At 40.6% G+C, this 23,850-nt stretch overlaps 4 protein-coding genes across 7 annotated transcripts in view; 3 read left to right on the forward strand and 1 right to left on the reverse strand.

Moving 5' to 3' along the window:
• Positions 1-2,990, forward strand: part of aff3 (ALF transcription elongation factor 3) — a 28,927-nt gene extending 25,937 nt beyond the window's left edge. For all 4 annotated transcript variants that reach the window (XM_088314735.1, XM_088314736.1, XM_088314739.1 and 1 more), the window contains 6 exons: positions 154-290; positions 870-941; positions 1,026-1,119; positions 1,298-1,347; positions 1,420-1,628; positions 2,338-2,990. In XM_088314735.1, coding sequence (XP_088170861.1) covers positions 154-290; positions 870-941; positions 1,026-1,119; positions 1,298-1,347; positions 1,420-1,628; positions 2,338-2,459 — 684 coding nt within the window. In that variant the 3' untranslated portion in view covers positions 2,460-2,990. The remainder of the gene's footprint in view (positions 1-153; positions 291-869; positions 942-1,025; positions 1,120-1,297; positions 1,348-1,419; positions 1,629-2,337) is intronic.
• A 1,320-nt stretch (positions 2,991-4,310) lies between these two features.
• On the forward strand, positions 4,311-16,106 carry rev1 (REV1 DNA directed polymerase). Its single transcript, XM_088315668.1, has 22 exons — positions 4,311-4,552; positions 6,064-6,135; positions 6,620-6,749; positions 7,047-7,215; positions 7,303-7,755; positions 7,843-8,561; positions 8,666-8,764; positions 9,062-9,178; positions 9,270-9,393; positions 9,472-9,600; positions 9,965-10,119; positions 10,184-10,303; positions 10,392-10,612; positions 10,892-11,064; positions 11,169-11,386; positions 11,470-11,660; positions 11,727-11,990; positions 12,237-12,336; positions 12,418-12,614; positions 12,686-12,836; positions 13,821-13,923; positions 14,005-16,106. Exons 1-22 carry the CDS (start codon positions 4,541-4,543, stop codon positions 14,114-14,116), a joined length of 4,029 nt encoding a protein of 1,342 aa, XP_088171794.1. The 5' UTR covers positions 4,311-4,540; the 3' UTR covers positions 14,117-16,106.
• Positions 16,107-17,119: 1,013 nt separating this feature from the next.
• On the forward strand, positions 17,120-21,416 carry txndc9 (thioredoxin domain containing 9). The gene is made up of 5 exons (XM_088315428.1): positions 17,120-17,227; positions 17,866-18,060; positions 19,518-19,636; positions 20,480-20,734; positions 21,144-21,416. The coding sequence occupies exons 2-5, from the start codon at positions 17,887-17,889 to the stop codon at positions 21,262-21,264; spliced, it is 669 nt and encodes a 222-aa protein (XP_088171554.1). The 5' UTR covers positions 17,120-17,227; positions 17,866-17,886; the 3' UTR covers positions 21,265-21,416.
• mrpl30 (mitochondrial ribosomal protein L30) lies at positions 20,982-23,847 on the reverse strand. The gene is made up of 5 exons (XM_088315430.1): positions 23,552-23,847; positions 22,597-22,668; positions 22,370-22,516; positions 22,223-22,296; positions 20,982-21,783 (listed from the first exon to the last, which is right to left on the reverse strand). The coding sequence occupies exons 1-5, from the start codon at positions 23,585-23,587 to the stop codon at positions 21,651-21,653; spliced, it is 462 nt and encodes a 153-aa protein (XP_088171556.1). The 5' UTR covers positions 23,588-23,847; the 3' UTR covers positions 20,982-21,650.
• Between the last annotated feature and the right edge of the window lie 3 nt (positions 23,848-23,850).

Below are 23,850 nucleotides of genomic sequence, written 5' to 3' on the forward strand. Positions count from 1 at the left end.
TTCTTATTTTTTTTATGAAACTATTAGTTATGAAGGATTTTAGTAACTGTTGTGTAGTGCTCTTTCCGTGTTTTTTTCAGAAAATCCCACAAAATGGCAACCAATTGTCATGCTCTTTGCTAATGTTAGCTCTGTCATCTTGGTGTGTTCCAGGTGGACAAGTTGGGGAAGGCTGTGAATTACATCGATGCTGCTCTCTCATTCATGGAATGTGGCAAAGCCATGGAGGAAGGCCCACTGGAGGCAAAATCTCCCTACACCATGTACGCCGAGACGGTGGAGCTTATAAGGTGAACTAGCAATTGCGCTTAGCTCTGTCAAAAAAACAAACAAACAAAAAAAGGATTAAATGCTGAATAATAATTGGATTTTCCCTTTGAGGCATTCAAATTAGTATAGTAAATTAATAGTTAAATTAAATTAACTGTGATTGGCTGGCAACCATTTGCAACCGAGATAGGCTGCAGCTCACCAAAATATGACAAGCAGTATAGAATAGAAAATGGACAAAAGGGCAATTTACACTCACGTCCTCACTGGAGAGATGTTGCCATTTTTCTATTTTTTCCTCATTCTCAAGTTAGTGGCATGTAGTGACTAGTGAGAGTCAAGTGCAGTATTTCAAGTGCAGTATTTTAAGTCCCTAACCCGTATTGCTCACTGGGTCCACCAGTTCGGTTTTAAACTTTATTTTAAGCCCGCAGGGGTTAAAACTTATTGCTTGTTTTCAATAACGGTGAAGTGATTGAAACATAGTTTGTGCGACTTTTTGACATTCAAAAGTCACACAATTACACAATGGAAAAACGCTGAAAAAAAACTAACTTGAGCTTCCATTCAATGGGTTCTGATTATGAATGTGTTTACAGGTATGCAATGAGGCTAAAGAGCCACTCTGGTCCCGGAGCACGACAAGAAGACAAACAGCTGGCGGTGCTCTGGTGCGTAAGTCTGCTTCTCACCCACAAAGATCCAGTCCGAAGATCTATTTGGAGTGACATTCACGCGTCCTTGTACGTTCACAGCTTTCGATGTCTAGCGCTCCTCTACTGGCAGATGTTTCGTTTAAAAAAGGATCATGCACTGAAATACTCCAAAGTACTGCTTGACTACTTTAAGGTAATACACTCACAAATACACTCCCCTACCGAGTCCATCTTCCATCACCATGACAACCAATGGGCAGAGCGAGCGCATTGCGACTATGCGAGCGGCAAGCTTGTTCTTAAACACCCCATAGTCCAAGGGGGTGGGGGGTTCCTTTTATGACTCAATTCTCGTCACGTTATTCTTGCAGACTTCTCCCAAAGTGCCTCCGATGCCATCCTGCTGGAATGACACCGGGAAGTATGTGAACAAGTCCAGTGCTACAAGAATCAACTCAAACTGGCATTGACCACTCTTGCGTTTGTCGTGCAGGGACACAGGAGGACATCCTCCTTCCCTCCTACCCGATGCCACCAAACACTTCCGGCGGGGTTCACATGGGGACAGTGCCTCCCCCTCACTCATAAGCATTCCTCAACGTATCCACCAGATGGCAGCAAACCACCTAAACATCACCAACAGTGTCCTGTACAGCTACGAGTACTGGGAGGTTGCAGACAACCTGGCGAAAGAGAGTAAAGGTATGTGTATTGAATATAATCCATTACTAATTGTATATAATGGAATAAAAACATTATTAAATGAAAACATTTTGCATATTAACAACAGAGTCAGAACTTTCGGAAATATTTCACTCAAAATACTTAAACCTCTCTTTCAATGCAGAATAGCCGTGAAAGAAAATGAACGCATGTAATTGTTGATGACTGATTCCATTCTTGACATAGGGACACTCATGTCTGGAAGCTCGGAGTAGTTAGCACAAAAGTTGCAGTTCAGAGGTCCAGGGTTCGAATCTGGTCCTGTGTGGAGTTTGCATGTTCTCCCCTAGCCGGCGTGGGTTTTCTCTGGGTTTCATTCCACTTTCCAAAAACATGCCCAGTAGGTTGATTGAATACTCTAAATTGTACCTAGTTATGAGTGTGAGTTGTTTGTCTTTGTGTGCCCTGCGATTGGCTGGCAACAAGTTCAGGGTGTACCTTGCTTAATGCCCGTTGTCAGCTGTGATAGGCTCTAGCACTCCCTCTACCCTTGTGAGGATTAGCGCAAATTGTATTGTCATAAAATCATCATTATTATCGCATCTAAACAGTTTAACAATGGTTTTCCTCATCAATTTCTAAATAAAATAAATAACAAATCTTTTAACCACAAGTGTACGTGTTACCTGCATTGAACATCAGTTATGTTGAAAATATTTGAACTTCTTTTTCTCCACTTTACAAACAGAGTTCTTCAACTACTTGAATACTCTGTCTGGGCCATTGACTCTTCACAGCAGCATCGTTCATGCAGTGCAGTACACCAGGCAAGCTCTTCAATGGATACGCATCAGTGCCAAACTTAACTAACGAGGACACGATGCACACGGTGTCAACAAGAACAGCGAGGAGAACTTTCTTCATTTGCGGAAAACCATAACGCAGAAATGGAACAAAAGTCTGTGATTATATATGAAGAACGTGTTGGCTTCACGGACCGTTGGTTCTCCACCCTTGAACTTAAGAGATCTTAACTGTGAACATGCCTGTAGAGATGATATTGAGCAATGTAAGGATTCATCCACTTCCTTCATGGAAGGGACCTGAAAAATGTGCAGAGTGATTTGAAGCCTCGAATCCTTTGCCAAATGTCCTGTAATGATCTAACAGGACTCAGTCGCTATAATGTCTGCAAATTGTTGCAAAGGCCTTTCATATGTTATTGTTGTAATTTTTCAATATGTACAGAACAGTTTCTACAAATTTCCATTGTGGGTTAATGAAGATTTTATGTTTGTTTTTATGTACGTATATTTAAATAATTGTTCTACGGTGCAATTTTTGTTGGACTTGTTTACGCAAAACAAATACAAAGAATTAAAGTGTGGCTCTCTCACTGCCTATGTTTGCAGACAATTCTATGCAAAAAAAACGAAAAAAAATACTGTTGGTGATATTGCGGTTGATTGGGATCTTAATATATGTTAACATATTATAAATCATTTTTTAAATTTAATATCTCATCTTATTCATATTGTGTTGTTGTATCTTTTTTTTAACTGCATCTCACAATGATATCAGTGATATATAAAGTACAGCCTTGAGTTGTTTAACTTTGCAGTAACACAGAGAAAGGGGCACCCACCAACCCTCTTTAACCCCAGGAGAGAAAAAAAATCCTGTAGGCGTGCCTGCCCTCGCTCCACCGTTGTCATCTTTTAGTAACATAGCCCATACTTGATATTTACATGAGACGGACGCCCCAGAAACGAAAGATTTCTACCGGAGTTCGACAAGCAGATGTCAATTGGCCTGTAATTCTTTATCCTTTGTGTATTTTGACAGGAAAACATCACCTTTCAAGACATCTGATTTTAACTTGTGATAAAATTACATGTCTCCCTTAAATCAAAACTATTACAACCACTCCTGTGTAATGCACCACAGTACTGAACTACTGCAAACGATAATAAAAAAAATCTCAAGTGAGCATTATTACATAAATGTGAAGGGACGCGCACGTCAGCCTCTCCATCATTTACACTTCCTGCTGTTTGTAAAAAAAAAAAAAAGGTAGGCGTGTGACACTTCAGCATCCCATGTCTGCTGCCATGGCAACAGTGAACAGCCAATGAGTGCGCTCACGTGCCATATAGGTCAAATCGTCCTAATCCTGACTCTGCGAGCACGTGCATTGCAGATAATTTTCCGTATGTTTATGAATTCATTTAAATATGGACGTTGCCCAACTGTTACGTTCCATAATTACGTGTAGGTGTCTCATCCTGTCTCCGATTACACATGCCTCTGCGACGCTATTGGGTTCATTTGAGGACAACAATAAAAAAAATCCCAGACGGTCCCATCGACTGTCTGCAAAGCGAGATAGAGAGCAAGAGAGAGAATAGCGTGGAAGCTTTAGCAACACAAGCTAATCCGCCAGACTTTTTAAAAACCACGGGGGGTGTCGACAATTAAGTGTTTCGGCAAGTAGTTTTGGAAACGGACATATTCACTGCCGCTACTATACTTCAGCCATTGTTCATTTCGTCCGGAACGTGCCAAGAGTTAATTCAGGTGAATGGGTGACGAGCTACATCAAGTGAGACGACATCTAGGTTTGAAAGTGGCAACTTCCTGTTGTTGCCAAAACCCGTCCAACGATAAGACACGATTGGCTTGGTTACCGGGCCATACATTTTATTTTGAAACAATACCGGAACTCCGCTTTGTATACACTTTATCGTTGCAGACGACAGAATGGAAAGCAAAAGGGATCTTCCGAGAAGCGGGTGCAATGGAGAGCTGAGGCGATGTAGAACATGTTCAAGTACCTGGTGTGTCACCATGACTAAGTAAGGTTAATTGAAGCGGAACGAGGACAGCAAAAGGCGGATACTGTCTGGGAGATTCTCTGAAGGTTTGACGACTGAGATTGTGGACTGCTTCATATGCGGAGGCAAGTCTGCCGTGTGGGTAACAACAGATCATTTTTGACAGCACAAAAGGAACACGACATGCCATGTTAGTCACATGGCCGCGTTTGTGTACAAGGCGCCGTGTTGTCAGTGGGGGCTTGCTTGCTTTACTGGGTTATTATGCGGTGGTAACGTACCCCCAGCGATCAGTTCACGCTTGCTTGGAATATTTCGCCTTGAACTGACGTGAACTCTGTGCGATTTGCGAACTGCGGTGTCGTGGCTAGGCTAATGTTAGCTAACAAAGTGCACGCCGAGCTTTGTTTTTCGTTGATAAGTTGACATGAGCTGCGGACGTGACCTGACATGCCTCTAAAGTATTACACAATGCTTGCAAACATTACTAACTCATGTTGCAAAGTTGACTTGGTTAAATCAAATGTTGCTAAGACTTTACTAACAACATACATTAATAGGGTTCTCGGTTTACGACTTAGTTCCCCAAATTTGTATGTAAGTCGGAACAGCCGTACTGTATATCACTTACCGACGCAAACGCAGGAAATTCTTCGTATATTGATATTAAAGAATCACATGGAAAACAGTAAATTCGTTGTTACCTTCTTCTACTCACGCATCCTTAAGAGACTTCCCTTTAAAAACTCAAATCGTCAGAATTACTGTAAATCAGGGCTGTAACTAACAATTATTGTAATAATAATTAATCAGTGTTAATATTTTCGATTTATTGATGAATCAGGTATAAGAACATTTCGTTCTTCACTCCGAACATTTTATTAAAAAACAGAACTGTCAAATTGACAGTGCAGGGGATGCACAAACATACATTCCTTATGAGTCAGTGGTTTTGTCCGTAACATATCAGAAAATATTAACCTTTTATTCCAAAGAAAAAGGAGATGTTTGCAAATGTCGTATGTCTGTAAATGACTACAGAAATCTGAGACCATTTCCTAGAGAGAGGCTGAATTTCTCGGGATTTGGACAATTTTATGTTCAACAAGATTTCTAAATAATTGGTTTTCAAGGTTGTTGTCCATTCATTATTTTGATAATTAATTAGTTATCAATTAATTTGCAACTTTGCAACAGACATTCTAAGCCATACGTAAAATGATAAACGGTAAATACAGCGCTCACTGAGGGTGCCGCTGAACAATACAATGTTAACGCTGCTGCGAAAGCTAGTTCCTGGCGTGCTGTTTGGAATATTGAAATTTCATAATTACTTCTTAATTCAATATGTGTATGAAAAAAAAAACAAGACTCCACAGCTGAAACAGTCAAATAAAACTAAATAAGAATGACAGTAACTCCACCGTCCAACGTAACAAAATGTTGCACAATAGAAAATCAAGGACCCCCCTGAACATGACTGATGGCTTGTTTGGTGTATTATCAATGTTATTTTCATTTCCCTTTATTCCCACTCATAAATGCCACGTGCCTGTAGTTTTATTTACAGTAAAGTCAAATTTATTACACTCTTCTCTGTACTGTCCAATTTTTATGAGTCAATTTGCATTTGCAGGTAGCTCAGTATGAGTCGAGATGTGTGGACCAAGAAGAAAGCCAATGCCAGCGGGGACAATGGTTGGGCTGAGAGGGTGAGCATCTTGCATGACAATGTTAAAGGTTTAATATTTTTTTTATTTATGTAAAATAAAATAAAAACATACAACTTGACACGTAAACATTGTACAAGTGTATACAAATAATCACCGTTTAGTAGAAATCATTATTAAAATTTACAAATTAGATACTCAACTCTAACTCTAATGACTAAGTAACAGGTAACTTTTCAATCTACTTTGTGGTCTGTTGCTATATTGACTTATCGCTTTAGCCATTTTGTGCTGAGCAGCTGGGACATAGACGTCTGTGCGCAGCTTTCCTATTTTGTGTTCAATCACAAAAAACTAGCGCAGTGTTAATCCTTTAGATGTTCGTTGAACTCGGGTCTCTCAAGATTTGTTGGCTGTCAGAATTTTGAGACACAACGTGTGCGCTCTGTCTATCTGTTATCATTCAGTAGTATGTGACACCGTGGATGCACCTTCTATTCTCATCCATTCCCGTTCTTGTTGACAGGGCGGTTACATGGCCGCCAAGGTGTCAAAGTTGGAGGAGCAGTTCAAAAGCGATGCTCCCCGGGAGAAACAGAAGGACACCTCTTCCAGCATTTTCTCTGGGGTGGCCATCTATGTTAACGGCTACACAGGTGATATATGTTCAAATTTGTGACAGTCCATGAGGTTTCAACATGGGCCAAAAAGGGCATATCTTTCTCAATTTTTATTTCGTCATTTAAAAGTCAAGTAATTATTTCATTTGAACTGACCATGTTAGTGCAACTTATTTTTTTAATGTGCATATTCAGAATAATAAACAAGTGGATGATATCCAGGGGGGTTAATTGTGATCCAGATGCACAGTGTATGTTCTGGGTTTAGAGAGGAGTGGCTCTGCCTTGCAAAAGAAGATGTTGTTAACTGGTCATGTTCTCTTTTGTGGGCAGAACCAAGTGCAGACGAGCTCCGCAGGTTGATGATGATACACGGCGGGCAGTTTCACACGTACTATTCCCGCTCCAAGACCACCCACATCATTGCTAACAATTTGCCAAACAACAAAATTCAGGAGCTAAAGGGGGAAAAGGTCATCAAGCCTGGCTGGATCACTGATAGGTGAGTTCATCTATAGTGCTCACCTGCACACATAAACGGATCATCATGTATTATTGTTGTTTTGTTTTTTTTTCTGCTTCAAAACAGCATTAAAGCAGGGCATCTCCTCCCTTACTTGCACTACCAACTATACGCTAAACACAAAGGGCCACTGTTTCCGGCTATAAAGCAGCATCAGACCTCAGACTCCGCTGGACCCAGTCACAGCCATCACAGTGTTCCTAATCAGGAGAGCCCCAACTCCAGTTACCCCCCTCACAAACAACAAGGCTCCCATCAGAAGAGCCTCTCACCCCACCCACATCTCAGCGCCTCAGCATCCTCTCACCCGGACCCCAAGCACAGTCACTTTACTGCCGAACCAATACACTGCAGTAGTTCTAATTCCCACAACTCGCTATTTAAATCAAGCCCCTTAAAGCGCCCACAGTCGGGAGTGCTATCACGTTATGCTCTCCAGCCGCAGAGTGCAGACCAACTTGAACCTCAAACCTCCTGCAGTACACTCTGGAGGAGACACAAGGAAGTGGAAATAAGAGTGTGAGTATGTCCTTGTATGACAACATTGTCTTCTAATTTTTTTTCCTTTCTGTATTCAAATAATTTCAATTTGGGGTTAACTTGCAGGAATGGATCATTGCAGACCTCAGCAGCAGACTTGATAGCGGAGTGCAGCAAAGCCCCTTTCCCCATCACCAATGGACATGCACATCTTTTTAATGGTGCCTTAAAGTCAAAGGACCTTGTTACAGACAAACTTTTTATTCCCACGGACCTGAGTGAATGCAAAATCGCAAGCCCAGAGAGGAATGACACTTCCCCGAACAAACTAGACCCGTATGAGTTCCCCAACAGTCCTCCAAAGCAGTGTGACCAGTTGCCTGTTTGTCTTGCAGAATCACGTTCAAAAGATACACTTAAATCACCACAACAAACATCCTGTCAAGTTGACTCAAATCCCGACAAAATTCGTCATTCCTCACCTTCTCATCCACACATACCCATACGTCTAAACGGAAGTCACCATAATGCCTTTTCATCCCACCCTGCCTGGGAAAGCAAGTCAACAGTCCGACCTCATCCCAGTACGGCGCCGTCTGGGTCTCCCCGACCTCATGCAAACGCAGCGGCGCCCGAGTCTGCGGCTCAGCTGTCGGCGCAGACGGGCGGCCTCATCTCAGAGTACTATGCTCATTCACGTTTACACCAGATCTCCACGTGGAGGACCGGCTTCTCCGAGTATGTCAACGAACTGCACAACAAGCGAAAGGCAACAGGCGGTGCCTCCTTTCCGGGCAAAGAGCGACTTCGGAAATTGGTGGAGCAGCGTGCTTTTGAAAGCCAAGGTAGAAAAAGCGTCAGAATGCTGGTTAAATTTGTTATTTGTAAAAAATAATAATAAATTAAACAAACCTTGCCTGATTGATATACTTTTTTTTTCCTCTGTCAGATATACAGACACACAGTGCAGTTAAATCTTGCATCCTCCATGTGGACATGGATTGTTTCTTTGTGTCTGTTGGAATTCGACATCGACCGGAACTCAAAGGTGAGGCTCGTGTTTAATCTGCGGAAAAAAATATCAGAGATTATTTTACTTTACCTTAATTCAACTTTTCATCACATTATATTCAACTACAAGAAAATCTAGTCTTGCATCCGCTATGATGAAGACATATCTGTTAAAAAAAATAAAAAATAAAAGTCCTCATTCAGCGAAATGTAACAAGCTATTTAGGTGCCATACGTTGGTTTTGTTGTCATTTAACTGTAGTTTAATTGTATTTAGTGGTGTAATGCAGCTGAATTGAGTTAGATAAAGAGTTTCTTGTTTTTTTTCTCACAGGTAAGCCTGTTGCTGTGACTAGTAACCGCGGGCATATGCGTGTGCCTTTAAGACCAGGGGCCAACCCACAGCTGGAGCAGCAGTACTACCAGAGGAAACACACACTTGCTCCACCTGGTGAGAATGATTATGCATGTTTAAATGTTCCATTTAAGATGCGCTTTTATAAAATTTAAAAAAAAAAGATGCACCTTGCTCTGCTTCACAGGCAGTGAGTTTGAATATTTACACGATGCTGCTCCCCAAGACTGTGCAGAAGTCCACACGAATGGAATAGACCAGGATGCTGCTCTTTCCATGGCGGAGATTGCATCCTGTAGTTATGCTGCAAGGTGAGACGTGCTTCTGACATGTGTTTCTGAACATTTACCCACTGACAGACTAACTTCTGCGTCGGCGTTCACTCACAGGCAGGCAGGTGTGAAGAACGGGATGTTTTTTGGTAAAGCCAAACAGATGTGCCCCACTCTGCAGTCTGTCCCGTACGACTTTGACGCCTACAAAGAGGTGGCACTGACCATGTATGAGACTTTGGCTGGGTAAGAGGAATTGCTCTATTCGGCCTTTTGTTTGAGAAGTACAGTGGTGCCTTGAAATACAAGTTCAATTTGAACTGGGCCTATGTTTGTAACTTAAGTATTCATATCTCAAATCATCTTTCCCCACTGAAATGAATGGCAATGGATTTTTGTCGGTACTCTCGTGTTGTGCTTTATAAAAGGCACGCTTTTAGGCAGCATTTATGTCTTCTATTTGCCATCACCCTTCTGTGGTGCTATCACCAACCAAGCAGAGACAGAATACTTAAAGACACCTCACGTCAGTGCTCAAATATGACTCCTGCACTCAAGTGTCAGTAACTTGACAAATTATACAGTGGACACGTTATTGTGTTGGTTGCAGTTACACCCACGACATCGAGGCCCTGAGCTGTGACGAAGTACTGCTGGACGCCTCTGCTCTCATAGCAGAGTTGGGTATCAACCCACAGGATCTGGCCAAGGCCATCAGAGCAGACATCAAGGAGAAAACGGGATGCTGCGCTTCAATTGGCATGGGTGAGTTTGTCTTTACGTTTGAAGCAAGCATTTAGAATTCACTCTTACTTCTCAACTTGTTTAGGGTCCAACATCTTGTTGGCTCGGCTTTCGACCCGCAAGGCCAAGCCGGATGGGCAGTACTTCTTAAAGTCAGAGGAAGTGGACGATTTTATCAGAGACCTGCCAGTGACAAGTTTACCAGGTGGACACAGCGTCACCTGCTGGTTGAAATTATAGCTTGCATGCCCAGCTATAATAACGTACTGTATTTGCCTTTTTTTCCTTTCTAGGTGTCGGGCCTGTCATGGGCAGAAAACTGGCAGCTATCGGGGTCAAGTCATGTGGGGACCTGCGGCACGTTTCTCTGACTCAACTACAGAAGAAGTTTGGACCACGATCCGGGCAAACGCTGTTCCGTTTCTGCAGGGGTCTTGATGACCGACCTGTCCGCTACGAGAAGGAGAGGAAGTCCGTGTCGGCAGAGATGAACTACAATATACGTTTTAAAAAGGTAAGACTGACACGCAGTGGACTTTATTTGGTATCAGTGCACGATGTGATCCAATATCTTTCCTTGAATCTCGTTAGTACCTCAAATTTTAGTTTTACCAAACTACCGATCATGTCTTATAAAATTTTAAAACCTGTGCACTCTGTCTGTAAATGCACTACTGTATTTTTATACAAACAATAACAAATGTTCTTTTAGAAGCTCACTGTAATATTCTGTGCATTATATTGGTTATGGTGTGCAGTACAACATCACAAATTTTCCTTGTTGCTCTTTCAGGTTGATGAGGCCGAATCTTTCCTGTCCAGCCTGTCGATGGAGGTGCAGCGACGTCTACACGAAGCTGGGCTGCAAGGTCGCAGAGTGACGCTCAAGGTCATGGTCCGCAAGGAGGGCGCACCCCAGGAGACGGCAAAATACGGCGGCCATGGCATATGCGACAACTTTGCCAAGTAAGAAAGAGTTGCCTTCATGGTGTATTTCATCAAATAGTAGCTCTATTTAAAACGACTTTTTTTGTTATGTGTTCATGAATTCTATCTCTTTCTTTGTGTAGGACAGTGATGCTAGCACAGTCCACTGACAGCGGCCAGCTGATTGCAGCGACAGTCATCAAGATGTTCCATGCTATGAATTTGCCGGTGCAGGACCTCCGAGGCCTGGGCATTCAGGTCCAGCTTCTTGAGGGAAGTCACTCTGCCCACAACAATGTCAACGGGCTTCGGACACGCTCCATCAAAGAGATGTTGCTCGGCCATGCGTCCACCAACAAAGGTTGCCGTCTTTGTGCTTTAGTTGAAGTACCGTATTTACTGTTGATGTTGTAAACTTTAAAAAGCGTAATATGTACGTCACAGAGGCTGGTGACATCAAACATCAGGAAAAGACGCCCCCTATCCGAGCTGTGTCACCTAGCTCCATTGAGCATCCTCAGTCTCCCATTCCATCAGTTCCTGGAACGAGCAAAGAACATGAAGCATGCAGACAAACGCCCAAACACCCCAGAACAAGTCTCAACTTCAGTATCGAAATCCCCTCACCTTCACAGGTAGGCACTCAATTTGACTGTCAGGTTTTCCCGACTCGCATGTACACTGGTTATATGATATCCAAGGTGGATCGTTCCGTGTTGGAAGCCCTGCCTGCAGAGCTGAGATTACAAGTGGAGCAGTCGTGGACTTGCAGAGAAGGAAAAAATACAAACCACCGCCGTCCTGCCAGTCCGCAGCCTTTGAGTCCCAAGTCACGGCGGGCCTCCCCTTCTTGTCCTTCTCCCACACTGAACAAACCCCCTGCACCACCTGGAGCACTCGTCTTGCAGATTCCAAACCAGCCGGACAGTCCTGGAATAGTTTTGGAGCTGCCTAACTACTCCCAGGTACATGGACATTTTTAGCAGATCAGTGGCATTTTTAAAGAAAAACTAATGGTGGGGCACCAACTTAGGCTGAACAATATCATTTTGAGATGGAAATCGTAATCTCAGACAATGCGATCTCTTGGTTCTCAAAGCTGTGCATTGTTTTTTTTTTTTTGTTATTTTAAGGTGACGATATTCTCTACTAATAGAACACATTTATTTCAAAAGAAAGTGGTATATTTATTCACTGATGTGTGACTGCAGGTTGACCCAGAAGTTTTCGCCGCTCTTCCCAAAGAGCTCCAGGAGGAACTCAAGTCTGCCTACAACCGTGCCGCAAATAACCAGCCTCAAACAAAAATGTGTAAGACTTTGACGTGTTAACTTCTGTTTTCAGTGCAATGTTTTTTTCACCCTCTCAATTTCTCATTACATCTCCTCGCAGTGGAGCAGAAGAATGCACTTTTGCAGCTGAAGCAGTCTGTCGGCATTGGACGAGTGAAACGGCGATACAAGAGGAAGAATGCAGGAAGCCCTCCCAAAAAGGGCCCATCGCCTCAAAAGAAATATCGCCCGATAAACAGCCCTGCCAAACCCACATCGCCTTTTACGAAACTTAAGGAGCCTATGAATGTCTTAAAGGTAGAATCTCAATGATTTTTGTGAAAATGTTTTATTCATAACATAACCTCTACTTTCTTTTTCTTGCACAGGCTGAAAATGGTCCGTCCACATCCTCCTCAAAGCAAGACATCCCAGAGCCTTTGCCAAAATGCATCCTTCGCCCTCCTCCAGCGTTGGCCGGAGCCTCTGAGCTACCAGATATTAAAACACTGCTCCGGGAATGGGTGACCACCATGGCAGGTAAAAATGCAGGGCAGCCCCGTCTCATGCACGGCACATGGATACAACTTGTATACAGTTGCATCTCAATTCATTTGAATGTGGTACAAAAGTTTTTTTTTTTATTGAAGTAGTTCAATTCAAAAAGTGAAATTCATTACACAGATTAAACACTTTTCAAAAGTCTTATTACTTGCTAGTTTCTTCATTCAAAATGGTGTTTATGTAATATTGTAATTTCTTGAGATTTTTGTTAGCGACTGATGACAATGAGCAAAATTTAAAAAAAAAAAGAAAAAAAAAACATTCAATTGTAAAATATTGTACTCTCAGCCCGTGAATCTTTTTGAATCTATGGGGGCATTTGCAATTATAAAAAAAATAAAATAAATCGCTTTTGGTCACATTGTGTAACATGATTTCACAAATCATTTGTTGTAGTACTTTAGTAATGATTTTGGAGAAAAATTCCCTCTTCAAACCAATGCCATGAACTTTTTTATAATATTCGCAAGCACATGTACATGCTCCTCCCTGAGGTCGAACTTAGAAGAAAGATATTCCCAAAGGAAATAATGGAAATATTTCATTTTTACCATAATTTAACAGTCATCAGCAATCATTTTATGTCCTTTTAGTGTTGAACTAAATTAAACATTATTACATTTTTAAAAAAAACAAAACAAAGTAAAGCAGTTCTGCCTTAACTTTGACATGTTTATACGTTCTGAGTTGTGAGATGAAAGACAAAAGTCTTGGACACCACTGTAGTGTCATATTGCTCTTTTTGCATTCTTCTCTCGACACCCTTGTTGATTGTCTATTGCATTAACCTTTGCATACAAAAAGAGGAAGGCTGCACAATCTGGATAATCCCTTGACGTCAAATTTGATGACATCAAGCTTCAAAGTCAAATGTCTTGGGCGACATCAGGTTCCACTGTCAGTCAAATGAGTTTGTGATTGTGATTAACAAAACAGAATGCATTGTAACTTTGTTGTCAGACCCCATGGAAGAGGACATCCTGCAGGTGGTGAAATATTGCACCGATCTAATCGAAGACAAGGACCTGGAGAAGCTTGATCTGATCATAAAATACATGAAGAGGCAAGTTTGACAAATAATTAATGACTTTATTGTGCCTATTCAGCGCAGAAAACAAACTTGCTGCCCATCTTGTGTGCGCAGGATCATGCAACAGTCGCTGGAGTCCGTGTGGAGTATGGCCTTTGACTTCATTGTGGACAACGTGCAGGTTGTTGTACAGCAAACGTATGGTAGCACCCTGAAGATCGCATGAACGTTGAAATGCCAGCTTTTTCACTTTTTTCTACATTTTAACTCTTCTCTTAACTGCTGGGTTCTCTAAGATACACAGGCATCCCTGCTTATTCCTGATCAACTGTATCAACACTAAGTCATGGTTTCTTATACAGCATGAGCCAAGTGAGAAATTTAAAAGCCATGATTTAATTCACAGTTGGTTTGGTTTTTATACATGCAATTTTTCTTGTCTTCTAAAGACCAAGTCAACAGAACTTTAGACTCATCATCTTTTCTTGATAATATTCTGTCTTGGAAACCAGTGGAGCCTCCAAAGTGGAACACAATTTACGTGTGACGGGTTGACCCGGTTTCATGCGCAGAGGAAATAATGCAAAGTATTTTTTTTCTCTTTTTTCGCCATAATAAACCATTTTTTTATTGTACGGGCAATGTTTTAAGTAACATTTTAACATTCTTAAATGTCATGCAGTACATACACCCCAACTTAAACGGGTCATAACACTGCCACGATGCTGTTTGTTAGTCAGTGTATGGTGATTTCCATTGTTTGTTAGCATTAAGCTATCAGACATTCCCCAAAGGCAACATTTAGTGATTGGTGAAATGCGCTTTAGTGGCTGTTTAGTTTGACAGTTTTGCAGTTGATTTGCGTTTTCTGTCCATATCATGAATTTTAACTCGCAAGTCAAAGCAAGAAAAATAAAAAATCAGCCAAGCTATACGACTCATGTAAAAAAACTCATAAGTTGGGTCACACCAAAGTCAATGCACTGCTGTAGTATGTAAGTAATCCGTACAAATTGCTTTAAAGTTGGCATCTGCCGGGTAGAATGGATTTTTTTGGTTGTTTTGAGCAGCCAGACTGTTTTATATGACGAAATAGTTGAATTTCCTATTCTGTTTTGTGGTTATCATCACACCTTTTCTCTCTGGATTTATTACTGGTCAGCTTCATTGGTGACCTCACAAGCACTTGTTTAATACTTTAGATCAGGTGTAGGGCCTGTTCCAGAGTTCTCCCTGCTGCCACACACCTGATACAAATGATCAGGATTGTTTCAGGCTTCTGGAGCGCTTGCTGATTGTTTGAATCGTCGGGTGTGTTAAAGTAGGGAGAGATCTAAAACAGGCAGGATATAGCTGTTGAGGAACCGGAGTTCGCAATCACTTCTTCTGATGCTCGCCAAGTTAGTCTCCTGCAATGATGGGTAATTTTGAGGCACATTTTCCCAGAACGTTTGGGATCAACTGCAAATTGTACCACTTTTGAGGCATCAAGCTTTCGAGGTTCCGCTGTTTTTCAATGTAAGAATGTCCTTCTTTCCCCTCATATCTGATGTTCCTAAAAAAATCAAGTAAATCGTTTTAGCCTTTTGCAAAAAAAAAGTGCCAAATCATTGTCATTAAAGATGTAAATAATGTTTTTTTCTGTACTTGTTTAATGGAAGTAAAGGGTTTTACCTCTTGTATTGTTTACATTTAGTGAATTCTTAGTAATTGCAAACCGGACCTTTTTGGTCAATGGAAAGAAAGCACTTAAGAGGTCAACTGGTGATTATCTCTCTACACAGTATAATGCCTCTACATTTGTTTTTCCTTTTGTGTTACGTAGTTATGGAAGATGTCCATTTGGATGTAAGTTTGATTTGAACAATGTTACATTTTTAACTTTGTAGCCCAAATTTGTATTGCATGACATTCCCCATCCTTCTGAAATGTTGTGTTCGCCTGGAGGGGAAACAAAAACTACCGGTATTATGCAAACCACATTCGTGTAATATTTCCGGATATGAATGTTTGAGAAGTACAAATTACCTGTTCACCCTTCAAGTTGTTGCTTCTCTTCCGAACTTCCCTCCTCTCCTTGTTGATGTGTTTGTGCAAGCAAATGGGCCTCATTTTAGAACGGGCCAAGTTCTATCTTTATAAATATGGCTTGTGCCTGAAGACCTGAAGCTGTGAAAGTTTTCTAAAGCTTGATAATAATAAACTGTTACTTCTAATTTTATTGTGCTTGTCTTCAGTCACTTCCTCCTCCTCGCCCTTATCAATTCTCATCTGAATTACTGTAAGGAAGAGACCTGTGTACTGTGTCTTACCATACCCTGCTTCCCAAATTCTCTCCTTCGCAAAGCCTTGGCAGCACATCGCCTCCAACTTCATGCACATTCATCAGAAAATCTTCAATATTACTGGAAGCTGGTTTTCTGGATATTGTAAAAAAAAAAAAAAACCTCCCTGAGCACAATCTGTTCGCCAGGGCCAGTGGTGAGGCTTGTTTTTGTAGCTGGGCATTTAACTCAATTTAAACTATTAAACAAGTTATGGTCTGATCAACCAGTCAGGATAGAAAAAGGCTGACATTGCAGTCCAGTTATATTGCTATAGTATAAAAGCAGTTCAATTTTGATGAATTCCAGCACGCCGGGGTTAAGAGCAACTGGGAAAAAATGCTAGAACAATAACAAGTTTTATTTATTTATTTAGCTGGGTGTCAGGTGAGCGGGCCTGACGTACTGACGAGAGCTCACAGACGGACTAACGCACTGACGAATGCCCACCTCTGCTTAGTACCACACTAAAATTGATAAGAGCAAATGTATGTTTTGTTTTAAAGGGAGGGGGAAATCACCTACATAATATACTGAACGAATGCCAAGTGATGAGGATCAGATCTCTATTTAAGTCTTCCTATTGATACAGGTCTAATTAAAAATATATGTTTTTCTTTATTTTATTTTTTTATATATTTGTTGTCTGAAGGGGGGTGCAACATTAAATTCTGAATTAAATAAATACAGAAGTAATTAATCAAATACGGAAATTATATATGTTTTTACAAATAATTATTGGTAATTTAATTAAAGGCACATTGATTTATTTAATGACAATTTTACTTAAACATTTCAAGGTGTATTTATTTATTTAATTTCTGCACTTTCAGTCCTCCATATTTTCCCGCCCCCTCTCTACTTAACCTAAATTAGCATAGACTGCCAAATGCTTTTCCACACTCCTTTACTGTAGGTGGCGGTATATACCACTGAAATTTGGAACCGTCACTTCAGTGACGTCATTTCCGTTACAGTTCCGCCTTTCTCTGGTGTTACAGCGTCCCTGACAGGTAACGAACTATACCGGGTTAGAATTGTGTGTTTATTTAATGTTAAATTACAAACGTATTCATTATTAAGTGTTATACGTGCGTTCAATGACATATGGTTCAATGATAAACTTTCACAGGTCTCGTCTTGCTTGTTCCGAACGTGTTGCTAAGTTAACGCTAGCTAATTCTTCGTAATAACTGTGATAAACTCCGTTAATATCGCCATAATACATGAAAATCTTATGTGCAGTATTTCGGATTATCTCACTATCATAATGTTATTTTTTGTGGAAGCCAAATGGGACTAGCAAATGGCCTCACACGATCAACTGACAACGAACGGCTAACAAGCTATTGTTGAGGCGTGTCCATGGTTATCTACGGGCTTTGTATTGCTGGCCATTCACACGTACTAAGTTACATGATATTGTGAATGCTTTCCTATATGTGCTGCTTTTGACTGGCTGCCACATTCCATGTTTTATGAGGAAAAGCTGCAAAGAAAATAAAAAGATGAAAGACATGACACTGAATATCCCAACGTTCATAGTTGTACTGAACATGACAAAGTGAAGCTGATGTTTTGACATTACTTTGTTGTTTCACCAACAATGTTTATTTTTTTTTTTTTAATTTGCATACTGTTGCACCCTCAGCTTGATACAGCACGAGCAATCATGGCCACTGACATGATCGACAACATCACGAAGGTTTTGGTGCAGTCCGCCAAGCTGGTGGAGGATCAGGTGGATGCGGAGTTGACCAAACTCAACGAAATGGACGAAGATGACTTTGAGAAAATGAGGGAACGGCGACTAGAGGCGCTGAAGAAAGCCCAGAAACAGAAACAGGTATTTTTTTTAACCGTTGACACACTCACACATATGAACTACAGGCACAGGAGATTGGTTCTTAAAATCAAATCAAATCTCAGCTACAATTTAACTTTTCTTTTTTACATTTTATTTTATTAATTAGTTTTTACTTCACAAAATGAGACATCAAACTCGATGGCTTGGCTGTCCCATAGGCATTAAGAGGAGTATAGGCCAAGGCGCCAGACTGTGACCATAATGGTCGCATGTGCAAGTAAGAATTTCATCTGGATGCTCTCATGTGGTTGCGTACATTTTATTGCTCCCACTAACAATGACAGGCATGGTATTAGTTATTTCAAAACTTTTTTCAGTCTTTTATAGTTTCTGCATTGTGTCTACACCAGTTGCTGTAAACTTGCAAGCTGATCACAGTTGTCCACACGGTTTCATTCATAAAACGTTGTTGGCATGCGTGAGAGAAATGTGCATGCGTGTGTTCCGTCCCCCGCAGAAGACCATTGGTCAACTCTGTCCCTTTCATTATCATTTATGATAAATGTGAGACACAGACATCTGCACATAAGAGTTTGAGATTGTCTGTGCTCAATATTATTGTGAATGAAGGACCTTACGATATCCTGACCGGCCACATAAGGGTTAAACATATCCATGCTGGAGGTACTGTGTGAAAAATGCTCTAAAAAGCAATAATAGTAGTCATATTTAGAATTTGATGTCCTATATATTTCTGCAAATCAATCATTAGGTACATATGTGCCTTTATTAACGCCTTTTGCTAACCTTGGGTTAATCAGTGTTGAGGGGCCAGACTCGATGGATTATGTGAAGCCTGTCAGATGCGGTTCTCCCAGGGGATGTGGTTTAGGAGGCTCCGCTAAAAGAGCTGGAACCTCTTAGTTCAATTGAAAGTTATGCTACTGTAAATTATTAAAGTACTGCATTTATGAAAAGAAAAAAAAAACAATGAAACAAACAGAATACTTGTCAACATATGTATGCAAGTTATGCTTCGCTGTTATTTGAAAACATTTGGTTCTTTTTAAATATTAAAGAAAAAAATGTTTTGTCAGTCATCGCTTAATGCAAATAAATGTATTCACCGTAAAATATTTTGCACGATGACCGGAATGGTGGTCACTCTTGAACAGATGGTTCAACAACTTTAAATTTCTCGGGCTGTAACGCACACACCATAAGAGCAACGGAAAAAGAAAAAAACAAGTAGTACATTCTGTAAAGCCTTCTTTTGCAGTACAGTTTCAAAAGACAGTGCTGAAAAGAATATAGGGTTTGGAAAAAAAAGAAAAACAATGTCATAGTTTCCCAACTAATGAATACCTGCCTTATACTCTTCATTTGAGCAAACCAGACTCAATGTCAGTATATCTGATGAATACCCCCCCCCCCCCCACACACACACATTTTTCCAGTGAAAAATGTTTGCTCCTGTTTCGTTTTTGTCATCACAGGAGTGGCTGTCTAAAGGACATGGGGAATACCGTGAAATTCCTAGTGAGAAGGAATTCTTTGGCGAGGTTAAGGAAAGCAAGAAAGTTGTGTGCCATTTCTACAGACACACCACTTTCAGGTAATATTACTGCTTGATTATCTTACCCTCTAAGGCTGAGCTATACACTGCAGGGTAACACTGGCATCGAGTGAAACCATCACTTATCAGGTTGCCATGACAATATGTTTGAGCAGTTATTTACATGTAGTTTGGCCTGCGCATACAAATTGTTTCATATGGTTTGACAGCGTAAACAAAATACAGTGAGGAAAACAATTATTTGAATACCTTGCTATATTGCAATTTCGTCTACTTAGAAATAATGGAGGTCCAAAAATCATAATGTATGACTTAAAAAAAAAAATCATACATTGTGATTTCTGGATTTTTCTTTTTAGACTATCTCTCTGACAGCGGACGTGCACCTACGATGAATATTTCAGACCCTTTCATGATTTCTAAGTGGGAGAACTTGCAATACAGCAGAGTGTTCAAATACTTTATTTTCCTCACTGTAGCTTCATCAGATGTTGTCTCTTCAAATTTACATGGAAATAGAAAACAAAATTGGATATAGGCTTTAATTGAGTATTGGGCACTTGGACCTGCTGTGTAAGTGTAGCCTTTTTAGCTAAAATGGGTAAAAGTCCCGCACCATCAAAATCCAATTTTTTTCTACAGCTTTATGCAAAACATTGATCAAAATGAGTCTGTGACATGGTTTAAGTTTGACAAATATGTGGTTTGTCGATTGTGTAAAAGACAAAAAGCGTGAAAAACAAAGCTCAGATTTTGCCTTGTTATGCATTTAAAAAAAATATTTTGATGTTGTGGGACATTTAAAAGTGAATGCTTTCATTCAAATGTCTGTAGTACAGCATGAGTAGAGACAGCTGACATGTATGGTTTCTACACGTGTAGATGTAAGATCGTGGATAAACACTTGGCCCTCTTGGCAAAGAAGCACGTTGAGACCAAATTCATCAAACTGAGCGTGGAGAAGGCGCCCTTCCTGGCTGAACGGCTTCGCATCAAGGTCATCCCCACCCTGGCACTGCTCATCGACGGCAAGTCGAAGGACTATGTGGTTGGCTTTGGTGACCTGGGTAACACAGACGAGTTCAGCACCGAGATGCTGGAATGGCGACTGGGCTGCGCCGATGTTATTAACTACAGGTATGTCTTTTGTGGAGACGCATCGGAGAGTTCTTTAGCAGAGTAACGGAATACTGTAGTGTTGCTATTGTGGCTTTTGTTTGTGTAAACACTGAGACAAAAGTATTTGCCCTCTTCACATTGCACTTTGGAGATAGGACATTGTGAGAGATTTTTTTTAACTGTTGTAACTATTTTTTTTATTGTCATGTATCAATATATATATATTTTTTTTTTTTCATGAATAATTGTAACTGTGCTGAGATGGTCTGGTTGAAATCACATGGTTTTATTGATATGTCACGAAGCATGTGGCATCTATTTGACAGTCACTAAAAATGGTTCATTTCATTAATAGTTTTAGTTTTTTATTTTAATTCCATATGTGATTATCCCCTCAATACATTTCCTTCACTTTTATTCCCCTTAGTGGTAACCTGATGGAGCCCCCCACATCCACACAGAAGCCTCACTCCAGGTTCACCAAAGTGGAGAAGAAGACCATCAGAGGCCGGGGCTACGACTCGGATTCTGACGACGACGACGACTGAAGGATGCTGACAGTCGTCTTGGTTTCTCTCTCTGGGCTACCTCATTTATATCGCTTCTCAGCCAGCCCTCTTTTCTTTTAATCATTGTGTCCTTTAGCATTTGCTCAAATGTTTTCATGATTAGTAAAAGAATAAATAAGTACTTCAAATCAGATGTCATACTGATCACTAATCAGAGTGCATAGGATTCTTTAACGTGTACGTCCACACCCAGAGGATTTAATATGTTCTGCATACACAGAATTTATCAAAAAATAACCGTCAGATTGCTACTGTTTTATAAAATGTTTGAATACAACATTGAAATTAATTTTAATTCTAGGGAACATAATTTTGATGATGCAAGATGAGAAAACATGGTACTGTGTGCAGCATGTGTGAATGCTCTAAGACTCAATGTCCTTGGCTTGGAGCGGTGTGAGCAGGCGTCGAACAATAAGCTCTCCTTTACTGTTTATGTAGCTGTCAGCCATGTCCTGCTCGGTAGGGAGCCCGTACGGTGTCCTCAGCGGCTCGATCCTGAATAGACGCAGATTAAGCATGATTAAAATTTGAGGAATATCAAACTGTCCGGCTTTTATAAATAAACAACATTTTATGAATAAGAGTGGAGAATCGAGGCTGGAACACTACCACGTTCGCGGCCACAGGGCGGGGAACTGAACGGCAAAAAAGGGTCAAGTGCCCAGCTCTGGTCATGTCTATATTCCCCGCTAATAGTGATACTCCACTATAGAGCAATATTTCAATTTAGGACATCTAATATTTCTTTTTTTTTCCTTTAATGGAACTTGAAAAATATCTTCTTTTTTTTTTTAATATATAAAGACAGTCAAAACAAGTATTTTTTTTTTTAGCTTAAGATAGCTTCCGCCCCTTCAAAATAGCTTACTGGTAGGTACTCAGGTTATCTGGCTAACAATAAAAAAGCACTGTTTTCAAATATAGCATCTCATACCTGACAAGATGTTTGATGAACTTGAGCCTGCTGTTGACCGCAGGTATGTTCTTGTGGATCACAGGCATGTGTGCCTGTATGACAACGCAGGTTAAGATCCCCCGTCTACTTCTAAATGATGGTCGGTTGTCTGAAGAGCAGCCTCACCTTTTGGAGGCCCAGTTTCTTTATCATGTCTTTCTCCCAGTACGGCCGTCTCATCGCACTTTTGACTCGCGTCACTATGTGGAGTTTGTGAGGCTGCTCGGGGTCGCCGCCGTATTTCTCATGTTCCTTTGACCACTCAGCAAAGAGCTATTAGGACAAGATACGGAGGAGGTTGTGAGTGCTACTAAGCAGACTGAATATTAAAATAGAAACAAAATCGTTTTTACCTCTTGTGGAATTCTTGCTCTGGTAAACTTGCTGCGTCCAAACCAAAGACAACGTGAAAGTCCTATTAGGACCTGTTATAACATCGTCATATACAGTTAACAAACTAATGACAAACACATAAGATCAACATGACTCAAAAATCCTTTACAGAGAAATAACATTTTACATTCACGTTCCATAACATAATCCCCATCTCATTTTGGGCCCAGACCTTCAGTATGAGAACCCTGGTCTACAGTAATGGGACTTAACTCTAGAGCCATCCTCTGGCATCTTTAACATTAAATGTTTTCAAGTGACATTTATAGGGCTGCAACGATTAATCGTGTAACTGAAAACACGACTGTGATCACCAGCACAAGGTAATCAATGTTAGATAATTTATCGATGATGGATACCCTTCTTCACGCTACATGTGAACTGGCTAATGGGTTAGTCAGTCAACTGCCAGCCAACTCTGCACTCTCATTTGAGGACGCCCACGTCACTCACCAGGAGAGACCTTGTCGTTTCAAGCCATATACACTTACAGATGCAGTAGGACATGCGGATGGTAACCCCAAGTGGACAAAAAAAAACAATACCTGCACATGTTATGGCTGTAATAATCCCAAATTATTTTTTATTCAACTTTTTGATCAATAAGACCACTTATTGATGCAATAGAATGCTCAATTAAAAAAAAAATACTATTCCATTGCTGCAGCCCTGCAATTTACTCTTACACGTCTCTCATACTCTGTTGACATATTTTGCAAATATTTTCCAAACACAAATGTCAAATATCACTACTTTTCTTCTAATCAAAATATTACCATTACACAATACGTGGTTTTGTACTGGAATGGCAGAGACCAAATATTGATTTCAATAGCTAACTAAGGTGACCAGAGGGTACGTATTTGTAACGACAGTAGTAATAATTGAATAGTATGTATTAAGTGAAGTTCTTACCTTGAAGGATGACGACTTTAACCCGAATGCAGACATTTTAGTGGCTCATTACAACCATTCAATGTTATCTGACCGACACGCAGTACAAGGTTAATGCACTACAAGTCGCGTAAAAACATGCACACTCAATCCAATGTTCTTCAATGATGGGACGAAAATCGAAATCATAAAAAAATATAGAACCGTGATGTAATATTGGGCCAAATGGTAATATTGCTAGAGGAGAAAATACTCGCGCACAGCTAAGAGAAGACTACACGAGAAATGATGGCGTCCTCCATTGAGCCATACCCGGAACC

Source organism: Idiotropiscis lumnitzeri, chromosome 14 (genome assembly GCF_059441095.1).
Source record: "Idiotropiscis lumnitzeri isolate Australia: NSW breed Sydney's pygmy pipehorse chromosome 14, RoL_Ilum_1.0, whole genome shotgun sequence".
Lineage (NCBI taxonomy): Eukaryota > Metazoa > Chordata > Actinopteri > Syngnathiformes > Syngnathidae > Idiotropiscis > Idiotropiscis lumnitzeri.

What these genes read in the sequence shown, in the direction of transcription:
- rev1 (XM_088315668.1), top strand. An exon ending in CTATGTTAACGGCTACACAG is followed by an intron (nt 6,750 to 7,046) that starts GTGATATATGTT and finishes TTTTGTGGGCAG; the next exon opens with AACCAAGTGCAGACGAGCTC. An exon ending in GCCAGTGACAAGTTTACCAG is followed by an intron (nt 10,304 to 10,391) that starts GTGGACACAGCG and finishes TTTCCTTTCTAG; the next exon opens with GTGTCGGGCCTGTCATGGGC.
- txndc9 (XM_088315428.1), top strand. Translation starts at nt 17,887, where the DNA reads ATGGCCACTGACATGATCGACAACATCACGAAGGTTTTGGTGCAGTCC. An exon ending in AAGCCCAGAAACAGAAACAG is followed by an intron (nt 18,061 to 19,517) that starts GTATTTTTTTTA and finishes TTGTCATCACAG; the next exon opens with GAGTGGCTGTCTAAAGGACA. An exon ending in TACAGACACACCACTTTCAG is followed by an intron (nt 19,637 to 20,479) that starts GTAATATTACTG and finishes CTACACGTGTAG; the next exon opens with ATGTAAGATCGTGGATAAAC.
- mrpl30 (XM_088315430.1), bottom strand. Translation starts at nt 23,587, where the DNA reads ATGTCTGCATTCGGGTTAAAGTCGTCATCCTTCAAG. An exon ending in TAAAGTCGTCATCCTTCAAG is followed by an intron (nt 22,669 to 23,551) that starts GTAAGAACTTCA and finishes ATGTTATAACAG; the next exon opens with GTCCTAATAGGACTTTCACG. An exon ending in GAGCAAGAATTCCACAAGAG is followed by an intron (nt 22,517 to 22,596) that starts GTAAAAACGATT and finishes TTGTCCTAATAG; the next exon opens with CTCTTTGCTGAGTGGTCAAA.